We start from the raw sequence: 26,372 nt of genomic DNA on the forward strand, positions 1-26,372 counted from the left end.
CCCTCAACCTACAACTGTACAATATTTCCTCTATGGCTAAACTCATATCCTGACCTCTTTGCAGGAATTCACCAGAAATGGTACTCTTCTTAAGAGGTACACAATGTCAATTTATCCCATGTAGTCAAGTTGATGTTTACTGTAAAAATATCACTTACCTGTTTTGTAGTCAATTGAATAGTTTGTGGGGAGAAAGTATTAGATTACATCAATATTCTGTTCTTCATAGAAGCACCACCCACCAAACTTAACATCCTTGGATGACACCTTGCCAAATCAACCAAATCTCTGATGGCTGCTAATTATTATTTCTATAATTCTTTCTGTATTTATTAGTAAGCATTCTAAGCCATGAACCAGTGGCTCATGCCTGTAATTCTAGCTACTTGGGAGGCTAAGAATGGGAGGATTATAGTTCAAGGCCAACCCAGGCAAATAGTTAACAAGAGCACATCTTCCAAAAAACCAGAGTAAAATGGACTGGAGGTATGACTCAAATGGTAGAGCACCTGCTTTGCTGGTGAGAAGGCTTGAGTTCAAACTACAGTCCCACCAGAAAAAAAAAAAGTATTCCAAATGAAGAGATTTTTGCTTTTCCATATTCTTAAATTTTGTTTTTATCAGTATAGACTCATAGATTCCTATTTTATGCAATGGGTTATATAATAAATTACTATCATTATTTATTTTTAATGCTCAAACTATCAAGCTGGCTCCTCTGTCATTTTGACATGTCAACATCATTCATTGAACATAGCCTGACTGTCTGGCACAATAATATGTTCCAAGTTCATTTTGTCCACTTTTTTGGTCCAACCCTTGAGTTAGCCCTAATTTTGATTCCTATTTTTTTTTTTGGAAGTGTGATATTTAGAAATCAATGTCTAGAAACTTGGTGTAGTAATAAGTTTTAGGCTGTCTTAGGAGACAGAACTAGACAATATGTATATATACACACACATACTATCTTTATTTATTTATTTATTTTTCTTTTATTCATATGTGCATACAATGTTTGGGTCATTTCTCCCTCCTTCTCCCCTCACCCCCTCCCTTACCTACCTCACTCCCTCCCTCTCCCCCCATATTATCTTTTTTTATTATATTTACTTGTTTATATATTGAAAAAACTTATTCATAATCGTATCTCCAATTGCAGTCCAAGACCCAGGGTTCTTTCATGCCTTTTCCCTGTCTATGTTTATACATCATTCCCCATTGGTGAGAAGTATAGCTCTCATTATCCTCAGTATGTCTACTCATTCGCCCAGGGTACCAATCTCCCACCCACACCAGACCCTTGCTGCCTGCTTCCCTATCACTGCTCTCTAGTTACTGGCATCCAATGCTTTCAAGTCTGAAAAAGAAGAGAAGAGAAGGCAAAGGAAAGAAGAAAGATGGGGAGAGTACCACAGCAGAGAGAGGGAAAGAAGAAATGGGAAGATGGGAAAGAAAGGAAAGGAATGAAAGGGAAGTAGATACTCACTTTTAGAACACCTTCCACAGCCATCTTTCCTTCAGGTCCTAGTAAAATGGTATATGGATACAGCCACTGGATTGCATGTTTGATTGACATCATAGGAAAGGAATCCTATTTGGAGCAGACATATATAGCAATAAGCAACATCTAATATAATCATGGCAAATTTATCTGAAATATATGCACATACATGCCACTAAAGTTACCTTTATTTTCCAGAAGTATAAAAACTAAAATAACAAATGATTTTCTAGAAACGTAAACACAAAAATATCATTTCCTCCTCTTTTCTCCCTGTAACTTCTTCCTGGGTATCATCACTTACACCCACTTTCATGCATGTGTTGATGGCTCTCATAGAAGCCTATGTTTAGTCCTGATCTCTTTCCTGAGCTGTAGACCTGAATCTTCAATTACCCATCACATGAGCTATAGAATATGGACTGAACACATTTGAAGCCATACACATTCCCTCTCCTATTCACCCTGAAGTACCCCACTATTCTTCTATTCCTAATCTGAGGTCATCCCATCCACCTAGCTTCATAATTATAACTGCAAAATTAGAAAGTTTTCACTATCCTCAAATCCTCCCTCTGAAATAAACTGCACTCTCAAATTGGCCCACTCCACTGTAGAGAGTCATACTGACAGGGATGAATACACAAAATCTCACCATAGACTGTCTACTACATGATTTTATCAAATTACTGTTAATATGGTACAGCGTGTGATAATGGTGTTCTGGCTATGTACAAAAATGTTCTAATTCTTAGAAGTCATACACTTAAGCATTTACGAGAATACTGAAATGTACTTTCAAATGGTTCAGGGAAAAAGTTGGGAGAGAGGGTAGTCATACGAGCAAATGTGGCAACATGTTAACAAGTAGTGTTGCAAGGTACAGGGATTATGGATGTTGCTTTAACAATTTTTCAAATTCTTTTTTAGGCTTGAGAATTTTCAAAGTAAAAAGTTCTCAGCAAAATCAAAAAGAATGAAAAGTATGAGATTTGATAAGCAGGAGGAGAAATGTTGTTCTAGATATATAGAACAATGTAAATGGTGCCTGGGAAACCTAACTGCCTGTTTCACTAGAAACATTTGATAAAAGCAATACACATTTTAAAATAAGTATTTTGGGCTGAGCACAGTAACTCATACCTGTAATCCCAGCTATTTGGGAGGTGGAGATGGGAGGATGGCAACTTGGAAACAGCATGAGCCAAAAGTTAGCAAGTCTTTATTTCAAAAAAATAAGTTGGGCATAGTGGTACATATCTGTAATCTCAGCTAGGGAGAGCAGAGGTAGGAAAATGGTGGTCTAAGGTCAGCGCAAGCCAAAGCAAAAAAATATAGCAAAAAAGGGCTGGAGGTGTGGCTCAAGTGCTAAGCAAGTAGTAGGCCCTGAGTTCAAACCTGAGTACCAGCAAAAACTTTTTAAAAATAAAAGTAACAGTCTTATTGAAAATAAGAGCATAAGGCAGTATTCTCATGGATTCAGATGACTGCCTCCTCACAGTCTTACCAGATTTTATGACAGCCTCCCCACACATCTAGGCTCTCCTCAGTTCTCCTTGTTGCCAACAGAGGTGTCTCCCTCTAACATAAATCTGAGCACTTCACACCCTGCCTACTTCATAACATCTGATGGAGCACCTCTTCCTCATCATAAAATCCAGGCAACTTCACTCACCATGCCAAGTACTTCACAATAGTGTTAGAACACACTTGCTCTGGGGAAACAATTTGTTCTCATTCTCCAAACATAGCATGCCTTCTGGAATTGAAGGCTTCTCAAAGTGTCCTCTGCCTAGAATGCCTTTCTATCACTCCATCACTCCCTCAGGACTGCCACGCCCTTTGTGTGAGTGTCTTTGGACAATGTCTGTGCTCCACCAAATTCCCTCAGGTCTGCTCACATCCTTCCTGTGGGTCTCCTGACTTTCCCATTCCACAGCCAGCTTTTATGGGTCTTTCCAGAAAGACAGTCCTTGGGTTCCTGGATCCAGTTGTGCTCACAAGCTGGGAGAGCCACTAGTGTCTGGGAAGTTGTGTCCTTTAGGATAACCATTAACCAATGATGGATGGATGGGTACTAAAGTGTGAGGGCCAGCCCCCATGCTCAGGTTGGGGTGGCTCTGAGGCCTGCCTCACTGCAGTAAACCTCTACTAGACAAGGCTGAAGTCTGTCTACCCTCTGTGAACAAGTCTGCCTACTCCTTCTCCAAAGCTACAAGCTCATTAGGGACTTAGAACATGTCCCTGGACTCTGTACAACTTACAACACTGCACAACAAATCAATCTCAGGCCTCTTACAGAAGACTACAAGGCACCAGAAGCAATTAATCCCCAGTGATCAAATTTCAAATTTCTTTGCTACATTTGGATATACCAGTCATTAATTTATTTTATACATACCAGGATTTGAACTGCAGCTGGCAAACTATCTAAAGGAAAATCTGGAAGTCCAAGAGTAGAAGATTCTTGGGAACAGAGAGTCGTGGCAAAGGACAAGAGCTGAGAAACCCTAAGGGGAAAAGACATTAAATTTTATTTGAATAGGTTTTTGTTGTCTTTGTTGCAGTGCTGGTGATGAAATCCAACACCTTGCACTTACTGGAAAGATCTCTACCACGAAGCCACAGCCCGAGCTTGAAAAGTTTTAAAATATAAAATTTGTAAGTATGTTAAATATAAAATAGCTGGACCATTTTAATCTAAAAAGATGGTCCTGCAATTAATTCTTAAAGAACAATGGCTACATATCATAATACTCACAGGCTGATTAGTTATACAGATGAATTTCCTAAACCCATCATAATATGTGAGCATTTCACAACCTGGTCCAAATCTACCCAGTCAGCCTCATTTCCCACATTTCTCAATCCCAAATCGAAGCTTTAGCCACTATGAGTTTTTAAATGCTGAGAGCAGATCATAATCTCACAGTTTGTTTTTTTTTTTTAAGTCACTTGAATTCCTTTATTTCATTCTCTACCAGCCAAAAGTCAACTCATTCTTTAGGACACATTTCAAATGTCAGTGACTTTGTGAAGCTTTTATAAAGTCTTACCCACAAATAACCCTAATATTTTGAAGTTATGGCACTTAACTACAATGTGTTAAACTAAGTTATTCACCTATCTTTCAACTCTACTAGATCTTGACCTTCTTAACACCAAAGATCATAGTTTATTGATTTTGTCACCAGCATTTACCAAACCCCTTAATACTGAAAAATTCTTCACAGAATAATTGTTTAATAAATGGATCCATCAATCAACCAGTGAACAGGCAAAACAAATTAAATGTAAGTGTCCAGTATTTATAATAAAACACACTTACTTCTCAGCAGGAACATTGGCTCCAATTGAATATAATAGCTTAAGTTGGTCCTAAAATAACATAGAAATATATCAAATCAATAACTAAGGAAAACAACAGATTAAATGCAAATGTTTTATAGACATATTAAGCAAACACTATGTAACTCATCATAAAAATAATTTCTTAGGCTAGAGGTGTGGCTCAAGTGAAAGAGAATTTGCCTAGCAAGAATAAGGCCCTGAGTTCACTCTTTAGTACCGACAAAACAAACACACACACACACACACACACACACACACACACACGCGCGCGCACACACACAGAGAAAATCATTTCATGATACATTTCATTTTATAAAAAGAAAAGTCAGTCTTTAAAAACATCCAGATGTGGTGCTGCATGCCTGCAATCTCAGCACTCAGGATGTTGAGGCTGAAGGACTCCAAGTTCAAGACCAACATGGGAAATAGAGCAAGTTCGAGGCCTGCCTGGGTTATATACTAAGACTTTTACTCAAAAACAAAACAATGCAAACATAAAACAAAACAACAAGAAAAAAAAAACGCTTTTAGACAAATAATGCTACAGTAATTTTTCTTCCTAGTTTCCAGAGATTTTCTTCATTCTCTATCCCTTTTTTCTCTCCATTAACTACTGAGAGGACATTTTAAAACATAGTTACATTTTTGTAGAATTGAATATCCTGTTGTAATCAATAATCATTTAAAAAAAATTTTCCTTGGTCATACTTACCTTGAAAGGTAGAAAATAAATATCTCTAGCTTGGAATCGAGATCGGAGAGGGGGGTCTAACGGATTCCCAGGGTACCTGGGCACTGGCAAACCCAAGGCAATCACTCGGAAATTTTCATTGACTCGGATAATCTTCCAGGCATCCAACTCTGCTTTAGTGTGATCCTAAGAAAGTAAGAAATAAGAAAACAACAGAATATGTGGTGTAGATTTTGGCTGCAAGAAATGCCAGGCCAAGAAAGTAGGCCCTGACCATGGAGAGGGCTGCATTTGAGAACACTCTCAAAACCAAAGTGTCAAGGAAGGGAGCAAAGTGAATCAGGATCAGGATGCCAGGGAAGGCTCAACTCGAAGACCGGTATTAGAAAGGCAGCTCACACACCAAGGAACAAAGGATCCTGGATCAGATCTCCAAGCCTTATTCAGTAACACATAAGGAAAATATATGACCAGAGGTAAAAAGGTAGTCCTAGAAGGAAAGACAGACCATCTGCAGAGTAGAGCTTGTCCACAGATCTTAAACAGATAATTTTGTTCGTGGGTATATTTCTAGAAAAGCGTATTATCAGTAATAACTAACATGTTTGGAAAATTTACTACATGCTAAGTACATTTCATAAATTTCTCTCATTTAACTTTCCAGAATTTCTCTAACATTCCATGAATTTCTCATTTAACCACAATCCAGACACTTAATCTCCTTATTATAAGCAAACTGATGTTCAAAGAAGTTATGTAACTTGCCCATGGTCCTCATATAGAGGATCTGAGAGAATGGAAATAGTATAGATTTTGGAGTCTTAATCCTGGCTCAAGTCCTTGATACACACTCTAGTTAAATGACCAAACACATGTTTTTTTACTCTTGGAACCTCAGACTCCTTATCTATAAAGTGGAACTAATATCACCTGTTATTATGACTGCTATGAAAATTGAATGTGAGAATGTATGTGAAAGTAACTGATCCACAGCAGGTACCTGTGAAATGGCATTTCCTTCCCTCTCTGCCTAACTCTATCAATGGGTGTTTATAGCCCTAAGCAGTAGGATCCATGGTACTTCAAAGTTTGTATAAATGTGCATGTGGACATTTTGACAGAATAGTTCATAGCTCGCAGCTGATCTTCAGAGGGCACAGTCCACAAGACAGTGTGGAAACTTTTAACGTGGCACTCAAGGCCTTTCCTTGATTTATGTCTGACTCTCCCAATCTCAGCAACCCCGATCTTCTATAATCCTGTGCTTCAACCATCTTTTAAGTGCAACTCTCCAAATACACTGTGCTTTATCTGCACTGCTCCATTTGTAGGGGAACACCCTTTCCAGTTTGCACAACATAAACACAAAAAATCAAAGCTTAGCACAAATAATGTCTTCATAAAAATGGGCCCTTTCCTAATTGCCTCCCCCATAACAACCACTTTTGTAACCCTGCACTGTACCCTTTATAAATTTCTGCTATTGTACATCTATCTCATGCTAAACCCAAGCTCGAGAGGACTTACTGCCCACAGCACATAATAGGCAAAGTCCATTGACTGAATGCATGAGTTTGTTTTAAAAATAAACAATTATTTTAAGCATAATCAAAACGATAAATCATACATTGTTAAAATGACACTATGTCACATACATTAGTAACCAAGAATCTGAATCTAGCCCCTGTATGAGAAACAAAGAGTACAATTCTCAGAGAACTATTTCTATATTTCACTTACCTGAAAGTGATAGGCAGACTACAAATAAAGTTTATACAAAAATTACTGTTCTATTATAACAAACTCTACTATAGTCATGCCTATGAAGTCAGTAAGATTTTTGTGATATTAAGTTAGTATACTGAATCTACCTAGAAATAAGTACGACTTAAATTACAGCACTGGATTCTTTTATCATAAAAAAGTACCCTATGAACAAGGAAATGTTTTGTGAAGGATTTTGTCTATTTTCTGTGAGATTCTCATGAGAGAGATCTTATAAATACATTAAACAACATTTGCCAATGGAAATGATATATTTATACTCATGTATACTTAATAGTATCTGTCGATAAGTAGCAGATACTTATTATTTAATAATAACAAGTATTTCTTGTGTACTAAAACCATTTTCCCTCCATGTCACACGTTCCTATCCAATGTAATATTATCAAAAACTTTACACAGAATTCTACTATAAGAATAAATATATCAAGTTTATTGTTCTTAAGCTTATGCTTTAAAAACAATTGACTCCATATTCTGAGTAATATTCTTTTTCCAAATCACTTACTAAAACTAGTAAAGAACTAATAAAATCTCTAGTATCAAATACTTATTTTGTAATGTGTCTAAAAAGAAGGTGTTCTGCATAATGTCCACCTACTCTTCAAGACAAATGATAAAAATTGCTTTCATTTCAGCAAATGAACTATAATAACATAAAGGAATAAATTTAATTTTTTCTTATTGATTAAATTCTCAATTATCCTCTTTTAGTTGTATTAAAATGAGATGATCTTTAGATAGATCTAGAAGAAATGGGCTCTACTGCACAAGGAAAATGCCACTAGAAAGGCCAATAGACAGTAAAGAAACAGAGTGTTAGGCTTGTAAAATGGCTTATAGAGAAACAGACTCATCAGTAAGAATCAGAAAAGGATGTTTCTGGCCCTGCCAGCCACAGACTGTCAGTTCAATCAGATCCTGTGGCGTCAGCATCTATTATTCAGTGCCTAGTATATTCTGGGCTTGTATTAACACCCTGGAAGCAAGATCAAGAAGTACAAGACACAGACCTTGTTCTCAAGCATTGTGCAACAGACCTAAGGGTAGTAAAATTAGCACATAGGTATCTGCACAAGACAGGTGCAAGAAAGACTCCCACTCCTTGAATGCTAATGCAAAGCAATCAGTCACAGAAGGCTGCACTGAGCTCTAATGTGGTGCAGCTGGAGTCAAATGAACAAAGACTAAGCAGTTTATTGTCACTTGTGACCCCACCCCCAAAGCCTTTGAAGAGCCCCTCATTCCATAGTTGTTACCCTCTTTATATGCACATGTATCGCAACATTTTTATTGTACTTATTTACTCATTCAATAAATAGTTATTGAATCCCTACCATATGCTAAGCATTATTTAGGGAGTTTGAGATAACGTCAGTGAAAAAAATCCCTGCCCTTGGAAAACTTGTATTTTAGTAGAGGGAGGCAGACCATGAACTAAAACCACAAAAAATAAGCCATACAGAATGTTAGAAAACCACACAGAAGAAAATAAAGTAGGGTGAGGGTGAGCAGGAGCAGAGGACAGACTGAAATTTTAAATGTAAGAGGCAAGGCAGGCTTCACTGATAATCTAACATTTATTAAGCAAAGGTTTAAAGGAGATATATGACTGACCCAAGGAATTACCTGGAAGAAAACTATTCCAAGAAGAGGAAAGTAACTATGCAAGGGCTGGAAGGCAGGAGAAGTCTACTAAGCAAATTCAAGGTAAAGAGAACGCTAAAGTTGGGAGTACAGTAAAAGTGTGTGTGTGGTTTAGAAGATAAAGCAAGAGGTAATAAGGGCTTAGATCGTACAGGGCACTGTATTCCACTGGAAGGACTTTGGATTTTGCTGAGTGGAACAGGAAGTCAATGGGATCAGAGCACAAGAGTGACCCAATTTGATGCATGTTTAAAACCATCACTGATTGCTGTACTGAGAATGGTGTGGATATGGGAGTAGGGAGTCCAGTTAGAAGCCAGGCATGAGATGCTGGTGACTAGGACCGTCAGGGTATCTTTAAAATATCATATTCATTTCTATCAATATCTACTAGATTTGGGGTTTTCTGAGGCTAAGATCTGCTTTATTCAGCTTAGTACCACTGATGCCCAACACTGCTTAAAATTCATTTGGCTTTTAGTAAACTGCTATTGAAAGAAAGGAAGAGAAGGAAGAAAAGGAGAAAAACAGGTAAGGGAGAATAGTTATTAAACTGACAACAACCAAAAAAAGAGGACAACAGAAATCCAGGAGGTCTTCTGACACGGTCTGCAAAGGGAACAATCTTGTAAAACCACTAACTCCTGAATAACCTCAGCAATTAACCAAAGATAAGGGCCAACGGAACCCTTGTCCTACTTCCAAAACGGCCATGTTTCACACAACAAAACGGCACTACCCACAATTTGACAGCAAAGTTAAAGCAGTGCTTTTCCTTCTCTTACTTGGAGAAGTTTGTCGTAGCGCTCAGCAGACATCAGGAAGCGTCCATCTTCCAGCTGCATCTCCCTGTTTTCCAGCAAGTTGTTCAACACAGGCAGAACATTCCTCTCTGCCTTTTCTAGGCCTTCCAAAACGAGAGTTCTGCCTTCCGTGGCAGCACGAACTGCACACTATATCCAAGAAACACAAAAGCAAAATGAGAATATTTGAGGTAGCAGAGCCTGGCCTAATTCTAAACCTGCATTTTTTGTTATAGAGTTGGAGAATCAGGAAAGCTGGGGTCAATCTTAATTTTCATTTTTCTGCCCAGAAGATCTTAGGTAAGTGATTTTACCTCTCTGGTCCAGTTTCTTCTTTTGTAAAATGAAGAGACTGAAAGAATCTCTAGGCTTCTTATCAGAATAAACATTTTAGATCAAATACCCATGAAACAGAAAATGAACAGCTATCTATGAACAAGTGACATAATTAAGCAAAGGAACAGGTTTCTTAATTAGAAAAGGGAAACGAAGATAACAATCTGGCCCGTCTATTCCACAAGCTTCTTGTGAGGATCAAATAAGCTGTGTGAGAAGGCTTGAAGACCGTAACGTTTGTGAATGAGTCATCATCAAAATGAATTCCAGTTTAGTGTGATGCTCAGTGCTGATAACATTACACAATGAGCAAAACAGAAAAAGAATCAGGTTCTACAGAGGCCTACAACAAACTGACTTAGCCAGTACTGTAAGTCTTCCAAAAAATTAATGAGGGAAAACAGGAACTAAAGTAAACTCTAAAATGATAACAGACAAGAAAACTGTAATAGCAAAAAAAATTATAAAGAGGTTTAAAAAAAAAACAAAACAAAGCAAAATCAAACACTCCCCTTTAACTGACAGGTCATGAATAATATAGAAAAAAAAATAACCTTTTTCATCAAAGCTCTTGAAAAAAAACTTTAAAAAGGAAAGTCTCAGTGACATTTCTCCTGCACATGCAACAGCAGATAGGATTAAGGAGGTAAACTTCTATTACCCCTCCCTCAAGTCTTTGGCCACATGACACTTTCTTAAAGAAGAGTTTCTCTTTCTCTGACTGTCAGTTAAATATAGATGGTGTCCAGAACCACACCTTAACCCAGTTCTTATCCTACCAGGTCCTTGTTGAAGAGCACTAACCACACCGTTCCATGCAGCTGACTCTTCAGTCTCAACCTTCCCTGAGCTTAGAACCATACAGTTCCACTGAATGGACATCTCCAGCTAGACACCACAAGCACCTCAGGTCCCCAGGACAGCACTGAATGCACCCTATTTTCCTCTAAACCCACTTCTAACGCATTCCACTGAAGGTGGGAATAACCATTCATTCACCCATGACAGGACCCTCAAGTCATATCTCACCTCCTCTATTCTATTTGTCTTCATATTCTGATCATTTAACCTCCTTGATATTTCTTGAACTCATCCTTTTCTCCCCCTCCCCTAGTTCAGGCCCTCCTTTCCTCACATTTCTTCCCTACTAACCTGAGCTCCTTAATGTGGCATGCAAGCTTGTCACAATCTGGCACCTGCAATATCATTTCCTGGCATCAGTTGCCTCACACATGTTCCTTTTGTGACTATGAACTGATGCTGATTTCCACCAACTCGTGTGCATACCATTCTGCTTTACTAGAAAACCTCCAACTTTACTTACAGTGAACTTTTTTCTTAAAATTTAATTTCCCCTTTAGTAACTAACACAAAAAAGTATTGAACATATGAAGGGGGAAAACATATCTATATACTTTTTTTTCACTTAATAAACAAGAGAAGTTCTGGGGTAGTAAAGAATTGATTTTCCAAGTATTGAAAATGGAAATTGCTAATCAAGCTTGCATATGGTTTCCTTTTAACCAAGTGCTAAATTTTACACTGTGTAACAGAGCTTAGTTTACTTCAGATGTCAGTGAACTATTAAAAAAACAAGATTTTTATAAGACTACATTAGACTAAAGATAATCATTCATATTAAAAATAAGATCAATTCATAGATAATCCTTCAAATCTATCATCCTTACAAATATGTTGATTCTCCCCTATAAAACTGGCCATCATGGCCAAGCATTGGTGGCTCATGCCTGTAATCCTAGCTACTCAGGAGGCAGAGATCAGGAGGATAGCAGTTCAAAGTCAGCCAGGGCAAATAGTTCAGGAGACCCTATCTCAAAAAAACTCATCACACACACACACACAAAAAGGAATGGTGGAGTGGCTCAAGTGGTAAGAGCACCTGCCTAGCAAGCTTGAAGTCCTGAGCTCAAACACTAGTGCTGCCAAAAGAAAAAAAAATGGCCATTATGTTATGATAGCTTTATTACATTTATTTATTTTTGAAAGATGCACCGATACAAGTGACTTAGCAGCCCCTAAAAAACAACAACAACAACAAAAAGGAAACTCACTTTTTTTTAACATTGTTATATGTATTTTATTTTATTTATGTATTTGTTTTTTAATTCTTATGTGCATACAATGTTTGGGTCATTTCTCCCCCCTCACCCCACCCCCTCCCTTACTCCCCACCCCACCCCCTCCTTCTCCCCACCACCCCCTTGATACCTGAGAGAAACTATTTTGCCCTTATCTCTAATTTGGTGTGGAGAGAGTATAAGCAATAATAGGAAGGACCAAGGGTTTTTGCTAGTTGAGATAAGGATAGCTATACAAGGAGTTGACTCACATTGATTAAGGAAACTCACTTTTGTTAACTATATACAGGACAAGCCAAAGAAACATTTCTGGGACACTGAAACTCAAAGCACAAACTACCTTCTTACAAAAACTCATGTTTCAGGTAAGGTCCCAATTAAATTTTCTTCTATAAGAATCTATTTACTCCAAGAAAGTGTAGTTCACAATAAAAAAAAAAGTGAACGAATTATCATAACCTATGACAAAATTATTTTTTAAAAAGCTAAAATTTTTATTAACTTTTGTTTCAAGACAGACTAAATTTTGTGATTGATTTTAAAGAAACTTTAAGCTGAGCGCCGGTGACTCACGCCTGTAATCCTAGCTACTCAGGAGGAGCAATCAGGAGGATTGCAGTTCAAAGCCAGTCCTAGGCAAATAGTTCGCAAGACCCTATCTCAAAAATACCCCATCACAAAAAAGGACTGGTGGGGTGGCTCAAGGTGTAGGCTCTGAGTTCAAACTCCAGTACCACAAAAAAAGAAACTTTAAGGGACGAAAACGCATGTTCTCTGAAATAAAATCAGAAATATACAGACCAAAGTTTTGTAGTTCACCCACTGTGGACAAGGGAAAACAAAGTCCTCACAACACAGGATAACAACAAACACATTTGCTCTGCTTTTATTCACCTCAGGTATATTTTGGTCTACTACGCATTGACTCTTTTCAGATGAATTCAGAATAAGCCACAGAGAGACCAGAAACAGAAGCCAAATATACAGTCTTTCTTTCATCTACTTTAATGGAGGTATTATAACTGGGAAATTGAAAAAGCAGTGGTGGATGGAAAGCGATAATACCATCCAATGATCTCTTGAAACTCTTACCACTGCTACACCCCTTCTCCAAAGTAAATGCATACAGGTATGTATAAGCAGCAGGAACCTCAAATTAAGAATATCTATTACTAAAGAAAAATAGACAGATTCGCCCATTTGGCAAGCACCATAGTAATAATTGTGACAGGCAAGAATCAACAATGGATGGTAAAATGAGTGTGTAAATGTCTGATGAGAAAGGTCTATCTGTATAGACTCAAAATATTTCCCCACAAGACACTAAAAATGACAAAGTGAAAAATAATACAACAGTGGAGGAATCTGCCAGAAGATCCCATTTTAACCATGTGATCAAAATTAATGTCACTGGTAACAAGCTCTATTAGTTTCACATACTAGACTTCTAATATATGATGCCTGAGACAGGCACAACATCACTTTTATAGTATTCTTGCTAAACTGCATAATTCCAGATCATGAGGAAACATCAGCCAAACCCACATTGAGCAACGTTCTACAAAATAACTGGCCAAGAAGAGAAAGGAGAGTCCTGCTACATGTAGGAACTGAGTTGGGGATAGTGTGAGTAATAGTGTTCACTTTTTGAATGATTCAAAGAGTTGGGCATGCAAGGCAATACTCAGCAAAAAGAACAATGTTGGAGGTATTACAACACCTGACTCCAAACTATCTTACAAAGCAACAGCAATAAAAACAGCATGGTACTGGCACAAAAACAGACATGAAGACCAGTGGAACAGAATAGAGGACCCGGATATGAATCCACACAACTATGCCCACCTTATTTTTGACAAAGTCACTAAAAATATATGATGGAGAAAAGACAGCTCTTCAATAAATGTTGTTGGGAAAAGTGGTTAGCCGTCTGCAAAAAACTGAAACTAGATCCATGTTTATCACCCTGTACTAGTATCAACTCAAAATGGACCAAGGACCTTAATATTAGACCTCAAACTCTAAAGTTGGTACAGGAAAGAATAGGAAACACTTTGGAAGTAATAGGTATAGGCAAGGACTTCCTCAACAGAACCCCAGCAGCTCAGCAACTAAGAGAAAGTATAGACAAATGGGACTTCATAAAACTAAAAAGCTTCTGCACAACAAAAGAAATGGTCTGTAAACTAAAAAGACCAACCACAGAGTGGGAGAAAATATTTGCCAGCTATACATCAGACAAAGGACTGATAACTAGAATATATAGGGAACTCAAAAAACTAAACTGTCCCAAAATTAATGAACCAATAAAGAAATGGGCAAGTGAACTAAACAGAACTTTCTCAAAAGAAGAAATTCAAATGGCCAAAAGACACATGAAAAAATGCTCACCATAAAGGAAGTAAGATTCTACCTCACCCCTGTTAGAATAGCTATCATCAAAAACACCACCACCAACAGGTATTGGCGAGGATGTGGAGAAAAAGGAACAAACACTCTTACACTGCTGGTGGGAATGTAAACTATTGCAACCACTCTGGAAAACAATTTGGAGGTTTCTTAAAAATCTAAACATAGATCTGCCATATGATACAGCAATCCCACTCCTGGGGATATACCCAAAGGAATGTGACACAGGTTACTCCAGAGGCACCTGCACACCCATGTTTATTGCAGCACTATTCACAATAGCCAAGTTATGGAAACAGCCAAGATGCCCCACTATGGACAAATGGATAAAGAAAATGTGGTATTTATACACAATAGAATTCTACTCAGCCATGAAGAAGAATGAAATCTTATCATTTGCAAGTAAATGGATGGAACTAGAGAACATCATTCTGAGCAAGGTTAGCCAGGTTCAGAAGACCAAAAATCCTATGTTCTCCCTCATATCAGACTTTAGATCTAGGGCAAATACAGCAATGTGTTTGGACTTTTGTCACATGATAAGGTGAGAGCACACACGGGAGGTATGAGGATAGGTAAGAAACCCAAAAAACATGATAGTATTTGATGTCCTCATGCAAAGGAACTAATGCAGAAACTTTAAAGCGACAGAGGTCAGAAAGGGATCAGGAACTAGAGAAAAGGTCAGTTCAAGAAGAACCAACTTAGAATGTAACACATTTGTACATGGAAGCAATGCTAGGAATCTCCCTGTATAGCTATCCTTATCTCAACTAGCAAAAATGCTTTGTCTTTCTTATTATGGTTTATACTCTCTCTTCAACAAAATTAGAGATACAGGCAAAACAGTTTCTGCCTGGAAGCGAGGGGGGAGGGGGGAAGACGGACAGGGTGGAATGTAGAGGGGAGAAATGACCCAAACACTGTATGCACATATGAATAAACAAACAAACAAAAAAATCCAAAAAACTTGGGCATGTTGAAATAATAAGGAGAAGAAGACAACTGGAGTACAGAAGAGAGAATGAATAATTACTGAAATAAAACTAAGGGGGTTGCTAGTTGATGTTGGATCAAGCCATTTGCAAATTTTTTTTCAGCAATGAGATTCATAAGAATATGACTCACCTTAATTTTATTAAGAATATTTTTTAAAACTTAAAAACAGTAAATCTTCCCAACCTTTTTTCTTAATAATTTTACATAAATTATTTCTCAATTTTGTAAACAATCTAAGTGAAAATAAGAGTATATGTCTCATACTGCAATTGGATCCAAGGATGAGAATATATAAAAAGAGATTTACAAACTTAAAAGAATTATAGGGCTGGTGGAGTGGCTCAAGTAGCAGAGCACCTGGCTAGGAAGCATGAAGCCCTAAATTCAATTCCCAGTACCACCAAAAAAAAAAAGTTAACTTTTAGAAAAAAAACACTGACATGCCAAGGATCACCCAAGATTTTCAACTTTCCTCCCTATTTTCACTTTGGTTATATAGTTGTTGAGCAAAAACATATGCAAATTAAAATTTTAAATGTAAACAGGAATAGTGGCCAAAAGGAGAAAGTCTAAAGCAGAGCCTCTTTGATAACAAAATCTAAAACAATCAATTTACAAAACCTAGTACTAGTTAGTTACTATTTTAGTATCAACTTGCTTCTGGATTCTTTCTTAAAATACTCCATAAGATGATGATAATACTCTAATCAATATTTCAAGTTTATTAATAAAATCTAATTACATTTGCAGAGAAGAAAATAAAATTTAAAAATAAGCAACTGAATAGAGCAAATAGTAAGTCCAGTAAGTACTGTAACATACCAAAATGTATTGTACCACATAAATATCAAGTTAATTTAAGAGAAAAAACATTACAAATTTTGTGCCCAATAGAGGCCAAGCACCCCTCTGCATTGTGCCCCCCCCCACCCCGTTTACTCAACACTAAATTTCAGAGGCACAACACGGAGCTTTTCCTTTTCCCTCACAACTATGTTTCATCTCCCTAGCAGGATTTGTAGGTCTTCAAAGGATCAGAGCCCTATTTGTATGGCATGCTTGTCCAGAACTGGCTCACAGTAGGCCATTAGCATTTTGGGAACAAAAAATGTAATTGCTTAGTTAAAAGATGCTGCTATGTAAGCCTAGGAAAAAAATGTTACCTGAAGGACGTTACCTATGCCTACACTTGTTATGAAAACAGAATGGAACAAGTTTAACCATCAGCTTCACAGGATTAGTCTAGATACTGTGAAAATTTTCTATATAGAATGGTAAATATAGTGCAAATTTTCTCTTGTAATCTTTTAAAAATAAATAAGCAGTGCACATACATTTTTATGTGAAATGACTAAATGTGATATCCTCATGGTAGAAATTAGAACAATTATTGGGATTCTTTCTTCTCCTTGAAGCTACAGAGCTTACAGAGACCTAATTTTTTCAAATAAAAATCAGAAACAGCCCAGCTCCTCCCAGCCCAGACATCTCCTATCACAGTTTTAGCAACCCAACACGTGGACATGAAGGTTTTCAAGGTAAAAGCAGGTACATGGCCTCAAATCAAAACTATCTAAGCCCCTGTTCTAGGTTTGCTTCTGACTTGATGTAAGACCTCAGGCAAACAATTAATCTGATGTCTGTGTCCTCATTTACTAAATAAGAATACCCTCAGGGTCACTGCACAATGTAACAATTTAAAAATTAAAGCAGTACGAGAAAAAAAATAAAGCTATTGAATCTATTACATTTTAAATTATTATTAAAGTAGCCATTATTGAAAATAGATTCCAAATTTACTCAAAAAGGCCAATAGTATAAAAGTACTGAAGAAGCCAAAGAAAAATGAAAAAAAAGTATTTTAAAATCCTAGCCTATCAGGCTAGGATCATATTGATTTTTGTTCCTGATACAGTCTACATGCGGCCTCCCCAAAGTCTATGTGTTAGAAACTTTATCTCCAATGCAATAATGTTAAGAGTTGGGACCTTTAAGAGGAAAACAGGTCACAAGACCTCTATCCCAAAGATTAATGTCATTGTCATTGGGAGTAGGTTAGTTATTATGAGTGGGTTCCTGATAAAAGGATGAGTTTAGCCTGTCTACTCTTTTCCCTCTCCTCTTCCTTCTCATCCTCTTCTTCCCTCCTCCCTTCTCACTCCCACACCCATGCTTTTTTCCCTTTTACCTTTTTGTTATATGTTGATACATTAAGAAAGCCCTCTTCAGATACAAGGTCCTCAATCTTGGACATTCCAGCATCCAGAATTATATACCAAATACATTTCTGTTCATTACACATTGCCCAGTCTCAGGTGTTTTCTTACTGTAATACACAACAGATTAAAGTAGTTGCTCTACCACCTACTTGCTCTGAGTGTTTAAGTTTAGTCACCTTTCCCTCTAGAAGCCAGCATTTCTTTCTAAGGCTAGGTTCATTACAGTGCTTATCTCACAAGTGGTGTAAAAGATTGACTTGCACGTAGTAAGCTATTTAAGATCAATCAACACAATGGAAAGCTACTCAACCACTAAAAAGAAATGGGGCCCTGTCATTTTTGAGAACATGAGCAGAACTAGAAATCATCATGTTCAGTGAGAGTGGCCAGCACAGAAAGACAAGTACTACATGATCTCACGAATGCAGAGTATGAAAACTTGACCTCAACAGTAGAATGAAGGTTATCAGAGAGAGGATGGGAAAGTAGGGGGAAGCAAGGATGAGGAAAGATTGATCAGGGGGTACAGATCAGTTGAAGTTAGAAAGATGTTCTTGTGCACTATTGCACAGTAGGGTGACTAGACAACAATGATGGATTATATATTTCATAAAGCTAAAAGAAGAGATTCTGAATGTTTTCACCATAGAGAAATATAGGGAATTTTGTTTGTTCTATTCATGACTGTATTTTGGGCACCTAGAACAAAACTGGGCAGATAATGGGTACCATTTCTTCATTAAAAAAAAAAAAGGTAACTGGAGAAGGTCAGGGACAGTTTATAGCAGGAAGATCTCCAGGTTTCTGCACATGCATGGAAGCTGTGACCTTGGCCTCATTAAAGTTATGAGCAATCAAGCTAGCTAATTAGCCTATTTTTGCAAATATAAAGCACTTCATTTTGCCTTGATTATTGAAAGGAATAGGAGGTCTCAGCGGGCCCCAACCCCCTTGTTGGAGAAACCAGTACCAAACACCCCGTGTAGATAAGATAAGCAATGCGGCAGGGCTCGGTTAGGGCATATAGAATGTGGGCAATGTGAGCGGGAGGTACATGCAAGATGCGAGGTATGTGCAAGATGTGAGGTACGTGCAAGATGTGCTCTGCCTGCTTGCCCAATGTTGATAACGAAAATATGCACGCCACCGCGGTCTATATAAGATTTCCCCTAAAGTGGCTCAGGGTCATGTTTTTCCTAACCGGTCCTGCGTGTCCGTGTGGGAGCTTGACCCTGGCTAGCCAGCCCAATAAACTCTGCTTTGTAGATTGCATTCATGCCTGGCTCTCTGTCTCTCGGGGGAATAGGATTCCGGGTCCTAACATTTGGAGGTTCCACCGAGATTTCATTTTCTCGAGAGACAGAACCTGCCTGCGAGAAAGCAGGGGCGATCCCAAGTCCTAGGCGTTGGGAGGGGATCCCAGACCCTCATTTGGAGGAACTTGAGTGTTCCATTTGGGCCGCGGCGGGGATTCGGCCAATCCCCAGGGAGATTCATTCTGGGAATCTCGCAAAGAGGACCACAGGGTCCTATTGGGAGAGGTTTTCCTCTCATTTGGGCTCGAGCATTTTAGGAACCCTGGCGCCAGGTGAAGAACTAATTGAACTAGTCGACCGACCACCCGTCAAGTGGACGCCTTTCGGCCTGATATCCCAGTTGGACGGTGAGGAGGTTGAATGGGGTGCGCACCAGTGTGAGAGAAGGACCGGTCCGAGCGAGTGCTGGAGAGTGTTTTGTGTGTGTGGAATTATTGTTGTCTTCACCCTTTTTGTTCTCTCTCTCCTGGTGTTTGATTCTCCTTCCACAATGGGACAGGGGCAGACAACCCCAAAGTCTTTGATCCTTTCTCACTTTTCAGAAGTTAAAGAAAGGGCCTTAAATGCGGGTCTGGTCATCAAGAAAGGTAAGTTCGACACCTTTTGTTCTACAGAGTGGCCCACCTTTGGAGTCGGGTGGCCCATTCAAGGTTCCCTCTCCCTAGACATGATCACTAAGGTTAAAGCAGTCATTTTTCAGCCAGACAATCGAGGCCATCCAGACCAAGTTCCTTACATTTTGGTTTGGGAGGATCTGGTGAGGAACCCTCCCCCTTGGTTAACAGTTTTTCTGACCCACCCCTCCAGTTCGGCCCCTGGGGCTAAAACCCCAGTCACGCCCGCCTTGGTCATAAAGGAGGAGGAAAAACTTCCTCTTCCCACCTTGACCGGTCCTCAAATTAGGGCATCTCCTTCACCATCTCCGGTCTTACCAGAGAGTTCCCCCCTTTACCCATCCCTCGCAGGGGCAGAAGAAGATCAGCCGCCTCCATATATGACTCCCCCTAGCCAAGCCAGTGCCCCGGAGGAGGAAATTTCCTCATCCACCTCAATAGGACTGGCAGCTGGAGGAGGAATGAGTCGAAGACTTCACCCCCGAGGGATCCGGGAAAGGGAAGGGGAAGACGGGCCCTCCTCATCAACACAGGGGGAGGAAACTGTCCCTACACTTCCAGTCCAGATGGTGGGCCAAGGGGGACCGGGAGGAGGGCAACAGTTTCAGTACTGGCCCTTCTCCTCCAGTGATCTATATAACTGGAGGACGCAGAACCCGCCCTTTTCTGAAGACCCCAAGTGTCTCATAGATCTCTTGGAGTCCATCATGCATACACACCGTCCCACTTGGGATGTCTGTCATCAGCTGCTCAATACTCTTTTTACGACGGAGGAACGAGAGCGCATCCTCAACGAAGTGAGGAAGAACGTCTTGGGGGATAATGGGAGACCCACAACTCTCCAACCGGCCATAGACGAGGCTTTTCCCCTACGCCGCCCTGATTGGGATTTCGGGACCGCAGAAGGTAGGGAGCGTCTTCGGATCTACCGCCAGACTCTTATGGCTAGTCTCCGAGCGGCCGCTAGAAGGCCCACCAATTTTGCAAAAGTGAAAGCAGTCGTTCAAAGGGAAAACGAAAGCCCAGCCGGTTTCTTAGAGCGCCTCTATGAGGCATACCGTCAGTACACCCCTATTGACCCTGAGGCGGACCTCCACCGGTCTGCTGTGGTACTTTCATTCATTAATCAGGCAGCTCCAGATATTAGGAGAAAACTCAATAAACAGGAAAACTTAGGGGAGATGACTATAAGGGAAATGCTACAGGTAGCGGAAAAGGTCTTTACCGCTAGGGAAACTCCAGAAGAAAGGGAGGAAAGACGGAGAAAGGAAGACAGGGAGGCCCAGGAGAAATTGAGAAAGGAGGACCGGGAGTTCCAGGCTAAGGAAAACCGAAAGCAACAGAGAGAAATGGCCCGTATTTTCCTAGCGGGTGTCCGGGACCAACCCAGGGGAGGGGGCCACGCCAGGACCCCGGATAAGGAACACTGTTTTTACTGTAAGGAAACTGGGCATTGGAAGAGAGAATGTCCTAAGTTAAAGGGAAGAAGAGGGTTTGGAAGGAGACCGGGGGAAAACAGGGAAAGGGAACGAGCAGTAGAGCAGGCCAGAGTCCTCCTAGCCGGAGAAAAGGACTGAAGGAGACGGGGCTCGGACCCCCTCCCCGAGTCCTGGGTAACAGTACATGTGGAGGGGAAGCCGATGGGGTTCATGGTGGATACCGGCGCCCAGTATTCAGTTTTAAACAAGGCACATGGACCTTTGAACAAGGCACGAACAAGTGTTGTTCAGGGGGCCACCGGTACACAGTTATGTACATGGACTACCAAAAGAAAGGTGAACTTAGGAAAACACCAGGTCACACACTCCTTCCTGGTTGTCCCTGAGAGTCCCGCTCCCCTGCTCGGACGGGACCTACTCACCAAAATAGGGGTCCATATCCATTTTGAACCAGATGGAATAATTGTGACTGATCGAGAAGGGAGCCCGATTCATGTCTTGTCCCTATGACTGGCTGATGAGCATCATCTGTTTGAGAGTCAACAGGAACCAGGAGGGGACATGACTCATTGGGTAAAAAGATTTCCCACGGCCTGGGCAGAGACTGCGGGAACCGGCCTCGCCAAACACCTCCCGCCCGTAGTTATACAATTGAAGGCTTCTGCTCTCCCCATTCGGGTGAAACAGTATCCTATGCCTGAGGAGGCCCGAAGAGGCATAGCCCCTCATATCCACAGGCTAATAAAGGAAGGAGTACTGCGGCCTTGTCAGTCTGCCTGGAATACTCCTCTGCTCCCCGTCCGAAAGCCGGGAAGCGGGGATTATAGGCCTGTGCAAGACCTACGAAAGGTAAACGAGCGGACGGAGGACATTCATCCCACCGTTCCGAATCCCTATACCTTGCTCAGCCACCTACCCCCCTCGCAAGTATGGTATACAACCCTTGATTTGAAAGATGCTTTCTTCAGCATTCCATTGTCAGAAATTAGTCAGCCGCTATTTGCTTTTGAATGGCAAGAAGATGGGGGCCAATCCGGACAGCTCACTTGGACCAGACTGCCGCAAGGATTTAAAAACTCTCCCACCCTGTTTAATGAGGCCCTGAGCCAGGACCTGGAACCTTTTCGCCGGAGCCACCCACGAGTCACTCTATTACAGTATGTTGATGACTTACTGTTAGCGGCAGAAACCCGAGAGGAGTGCATCAAGGATACTGAACACCTGCTAACGGAATTAGGTGAGCTGGGGTATCGGGCAAGTGCCAAGAAAACTCACATCTGTAAAAGGTCAGTGACATATTTGGGTTATCGGATTGCAGATGGGGCAAGATGGCTGACTGATGCCATGAAACAGACTATTCTGGCTATCCCATCCCCGACATCCACTAGGGGGGTGAGAGAATTCCTCGGCTCCACGGGGTTCTGTAGACTCTGGATTCAAGGATTTGTGGAAATAGCCAGACCCCTATATGAGGCCACCAAAGAAGCTCCAGATTGGAGTTGGGGAGAGAGAGAACAACAGGCCTTTGATCAGCTAAAAGATGCTCTTTTGCAGGCCCCTGCCTTAGCCTTGCCAGATCCTACAAGACCATTCACTATGTTTGTAGATGAGAAAAAGGGGGTAGCCAAAGGAGTCTTGACCCAACAGCTAGGTCCCTGGAAGAGACCAGTGGCATACTTTTCCAAGAAATTAGACACAGTAGCGGCAGGATGGCCCCCCTGCCTCCGCATTATAGCGGCCATTGCCGTGCTGGTGAGAGAAGCCGATAAACTAACCTTTGGACAGGCCCTCTGGGTAACGGCCCCTCACCCGGTGGAGGGAATCCTTAAACAACCCCCTGGGAAATGGATGACGAATGCCAGGCTCACCCACTACCAGGGGCTCTTGTTGGATTCCCCTCGGATCACATTCACAGATCCCGTAATCCTGAACCCTGCCACCTTGTTGCCTAACCTGGAACTGCAGACACCTGTCCATAACTGCAAAGAATTCCTCTCCGAAGTTACACAGGTACGGGCTGACCTAAAGGATACCCCCCTGTCCGGCTGCAAATTAAACTGGTACACGGATGGAAGCAGTTTTTTCCAAGATGGAGCCCGAAGGGCAGGGGCAGCTGTAGTCGACCAAGAAGGAAATACGGTATGGAGCAGCGCCCTCCCACCCGGAACATCAGCCCAAAAAGCGGAATTAATTGCCTTGGCAGAGGCCCTGGAGAGGGCAAAAGGAAAGCGAGTCAATATCTACACCGATAGCCGCTATGCTTTCGGTACCATCCATGTCCACGGGGCCACCTATCGCGAAAGAGGATTCCGCACAGCAGAAGGAAAACATCTAAAGAACCTAGCCGAAGTCCAGCGTCTATTAATGGCAGTGGAAAAACCGAAGGCAGTGGCAGTGATGTATGTCCCAGGCCACCAGTCTGCCAAGACGCCGGAAGCTGTCGGTAACAACAGAGCAGATCAAGAAGCAAAGAGAGTAGCAATGGTGAGTCCTCCCATGGAGACAGGGCAACCTTCCACGGTTGCGGCGATAGACGTGCCGGTCCCAGAGCTCCCTCCACTACCCACCCCCCCGACCAGAATACTCCACAGAGGATTTCACTTGGATGAGAGCCCACTCCCCCTTTAGAGAAGGGGAAGACGGATGGAAAAGCGACTTGGAAGGCAAGTTAATTCTGCCTGAAAAACTCGGACGATTCCTGTTGGCTAACTTACATAAGTCCACCCATTTGGGGCGGAGAAAATTACTAGACTTGTTGACATCTGCGCAGCTCCAATTTCCGAACCAGACCATAGCAGTCCGCCAAATTGTGGAAGATTGTGCCAGCTGCACAGTCATGAAACCAGGACGAAGGGAGGGGCACCATACAGGTACTCGGGAACGGGGGAGGGCTCCGGGAAGAAGTTGGGAAGTGGATTTTACTGAGGTAAAACCGGGAAAGTTTGGGTACAAATATTTGCTGGTATTCATAGATACCTTTTCGGGCTGGGTGGAGGCTTTTCCTACAAAGAAGGAGACGAGTCAGGTAGTGGCAAAGGCTTTGCTAGAGGAAATCATACCCAGATATGGGGTGCCCGAGGCAATTGGGTCAGATAACGGTCCGGCTTTTGTTAGTAAAGTCCTGCAGGGACTAGCCCAGACTATGGGGGCCAATTGGAAGCTACATTGTGAATATAACCCCCAGAGCTCAGGGCAAGTAGAAAGGATGAATAGGACACTAAAGGAGACCTTAGCCAAATTGGCCCTGGAGACTGGCGGTGATTGGGTGACGCTCCTTCCCTTGGCCATCTTCCGGGTCCGGAACTCTCCATATGTCCACGGGCTAACTCCCTTTGAGATCCTGTATGGGGCTCCACCCCCATCATTCAGAGAACCTTAAGCCCGAGACTAGGTGATCTGGCCCCAAATTATCGTGTTACTCTACAGGCTTTAGCTAAAGTACAACAACAAATATGGCCCCTAATTCAAGCGTACCATACTGCAGAGAGGACCCCGAACACGGAGCATGGCATAGTCCTGGGGGATATGGTATGGGTTAAAAGACATCAGTCCAAAACCCTAGAGCCTAGATGGAAAGGACCTTATGTTGTACTGTTTACTACCCCTACCGCCCTCAAGGTCGACGGGATTGCAGCATGGGTACACCATTCCCATGTAAGACGGGCTCACCCTCCAGAGAAAAAACAGGAAAATTGGTCTGCACGGAAGCATCCAACAAACCCACTCAAGCTCCGGCTGATACGGGATGCTCCGAAAAACGAGAACACTCCAGATGCTCCGCAGCCCTCCTAGAATGGGATTATCACCTGGGTCCACTACACCCACATCAGACCGGCAGATCCGGTAGCTATGAAGAAAGGCCTCCTGCCAACAAGAAGGGTGTCCCACCACAAGGAAAATTTTTTCAAACTCAAACTTCATACTGGACCTCGGTAACTTTATTCCTTTTTCTAACCCTGTCCACCACTTGCTGGGGGCATACAAATCCACATCAACCTTTTAACCTGACCTGGATGATTGTAGATGTATCCACAGGAGACATTCTTAACCAGACCTCCAAGGTGACCCCTCCCAGCACCTGGTTCCCAGAATTATACTTTGACTTAAGGGCCTTATTCACTGGCAGGGGACAATGGGATTTGCGCCAAAGTTACTTCTATGTCTGCCCCGCTCCCCACCCCAACCACAGAAAAAAATGTGGAGGAATCGCAGACTATTATTGTAAGTCATGGGGTTGTGAGAGCTCAGGGGATATATGGTGGACACCCCCCAAACAGGGGGACCTTATTCAATTAAGTAGAGTCTCTCAATCTGGCATTACATACCACCAACCTAGACCTATAAATAAGGGATGCCCAACTCCCCCCAATTGTAATCCCATTATGATAAATTTCACTGATTTAGGAAAAAAGACAACGAATTGGGAATTGGGTAAATCCTGGGGAGTCAGACTCTACAAAACAAATCATCCAGGAGCCCTTTTTACCTTGCGGCGTGTGCGACAACCAGTCTCTACTCTAACAATAGGCCCTAATAAGGTACTTAGGCCACCCTATGTAAAGCCACCTCCCCGACCTTCCACTGCTCATCACCTTCCCTCAACCATAGCCCAGGCTAATGTTACAACTCCAAGACCATCAGAAACCAGCCCTCCCCTGGTGAGGCCCAGTCTCATGACCGGATCCAAAGACCCCCTCTGGGACCTAGTGGGTGCTGCCTTCCTGACGTTAAACCACACCAACCCTAACATGACTAACTCCTGTTGGTTATGTTATGATGTGAGGCCCCCATTCTATGAGGCAATAGGGCTAAACACCACTCACGATACCTCATCTGAGGAAAACCCTACTCAATGTTCCTGGGGAGACCGTAAGAGAGGTCTGACCATACAGCAGGTAAGCGGCCAAGGAACCTGCTTAGGAAAAGTGCCAAAGAACAGACGGGACTTATGTACTGTTATTAACACCAGTTCTACCTGGGAAAATGCTATTAAATGGGTAATTCCAAAGGACAATGGGTGGTGGCTATGCTCGCGGTCTGGACTCACCCCATGCTTATCAACTAAGGTGTTTAACAGCTCTAAAGAATTCTGTGTTATAGTGACTGTGCTGCCCCGCATCCTCTATCATTCAGAAGAGAGTCTATATTCATACTGGAATACAA

General features: G+C 41.4%; 1 protein-coding gene across 2 annotated transcripts in view; it reads right to left on the bottom strand.

The window, feature by feature from the left end:
* Window positions 1-26,372, bottom strand: part of Vwa8 (von Willebrand factor A domain containing 8) — a 358,183-nt gene that overhangs the window by 272,545 nt on the left and 59,266 nt on the right. For both annotated transcript variants that reach the window (XM_074043312.1, XM_074043313.1), the window contains exons 5-9: window positions 9,761-9,928; window positions 5,565-5,729; window positions 4,830-4,879; window positions 3,903-4,011; window positions 1,487-1,591 (exon numbers count right to left, since the gene is read on the bottom strand). In XM_074043312.1, coding sequence (XP_073899413.1) covers window positions 1,487-1,591; window positions 3,903-4,011; window positions 4,830-4,879; window positions 5,565-5,729; window positions 9,761-9,928 — 597 coding nt within the window. The remainder of the gene's footprint in view (window positions 1-1,486; window positions 1,592-3,902; window positions 4,012-4,829; window positions 4,880-5,564; window positions 5,730-9,760; window positions 9,929-26,372) is intronic.

Source organism: Castor canadensis, chromosome 10 (genome assembly GCF_047511655.1).
Source record: "Castor canadensis chromosome 10, mCasCan1.hap1v2, whole genome shotgun sequence".
NCBI lineage: Eukaryota > Metazoa > Chordata > Mammalia > Rodentia > Castoridae > Castor > Castor canadensis.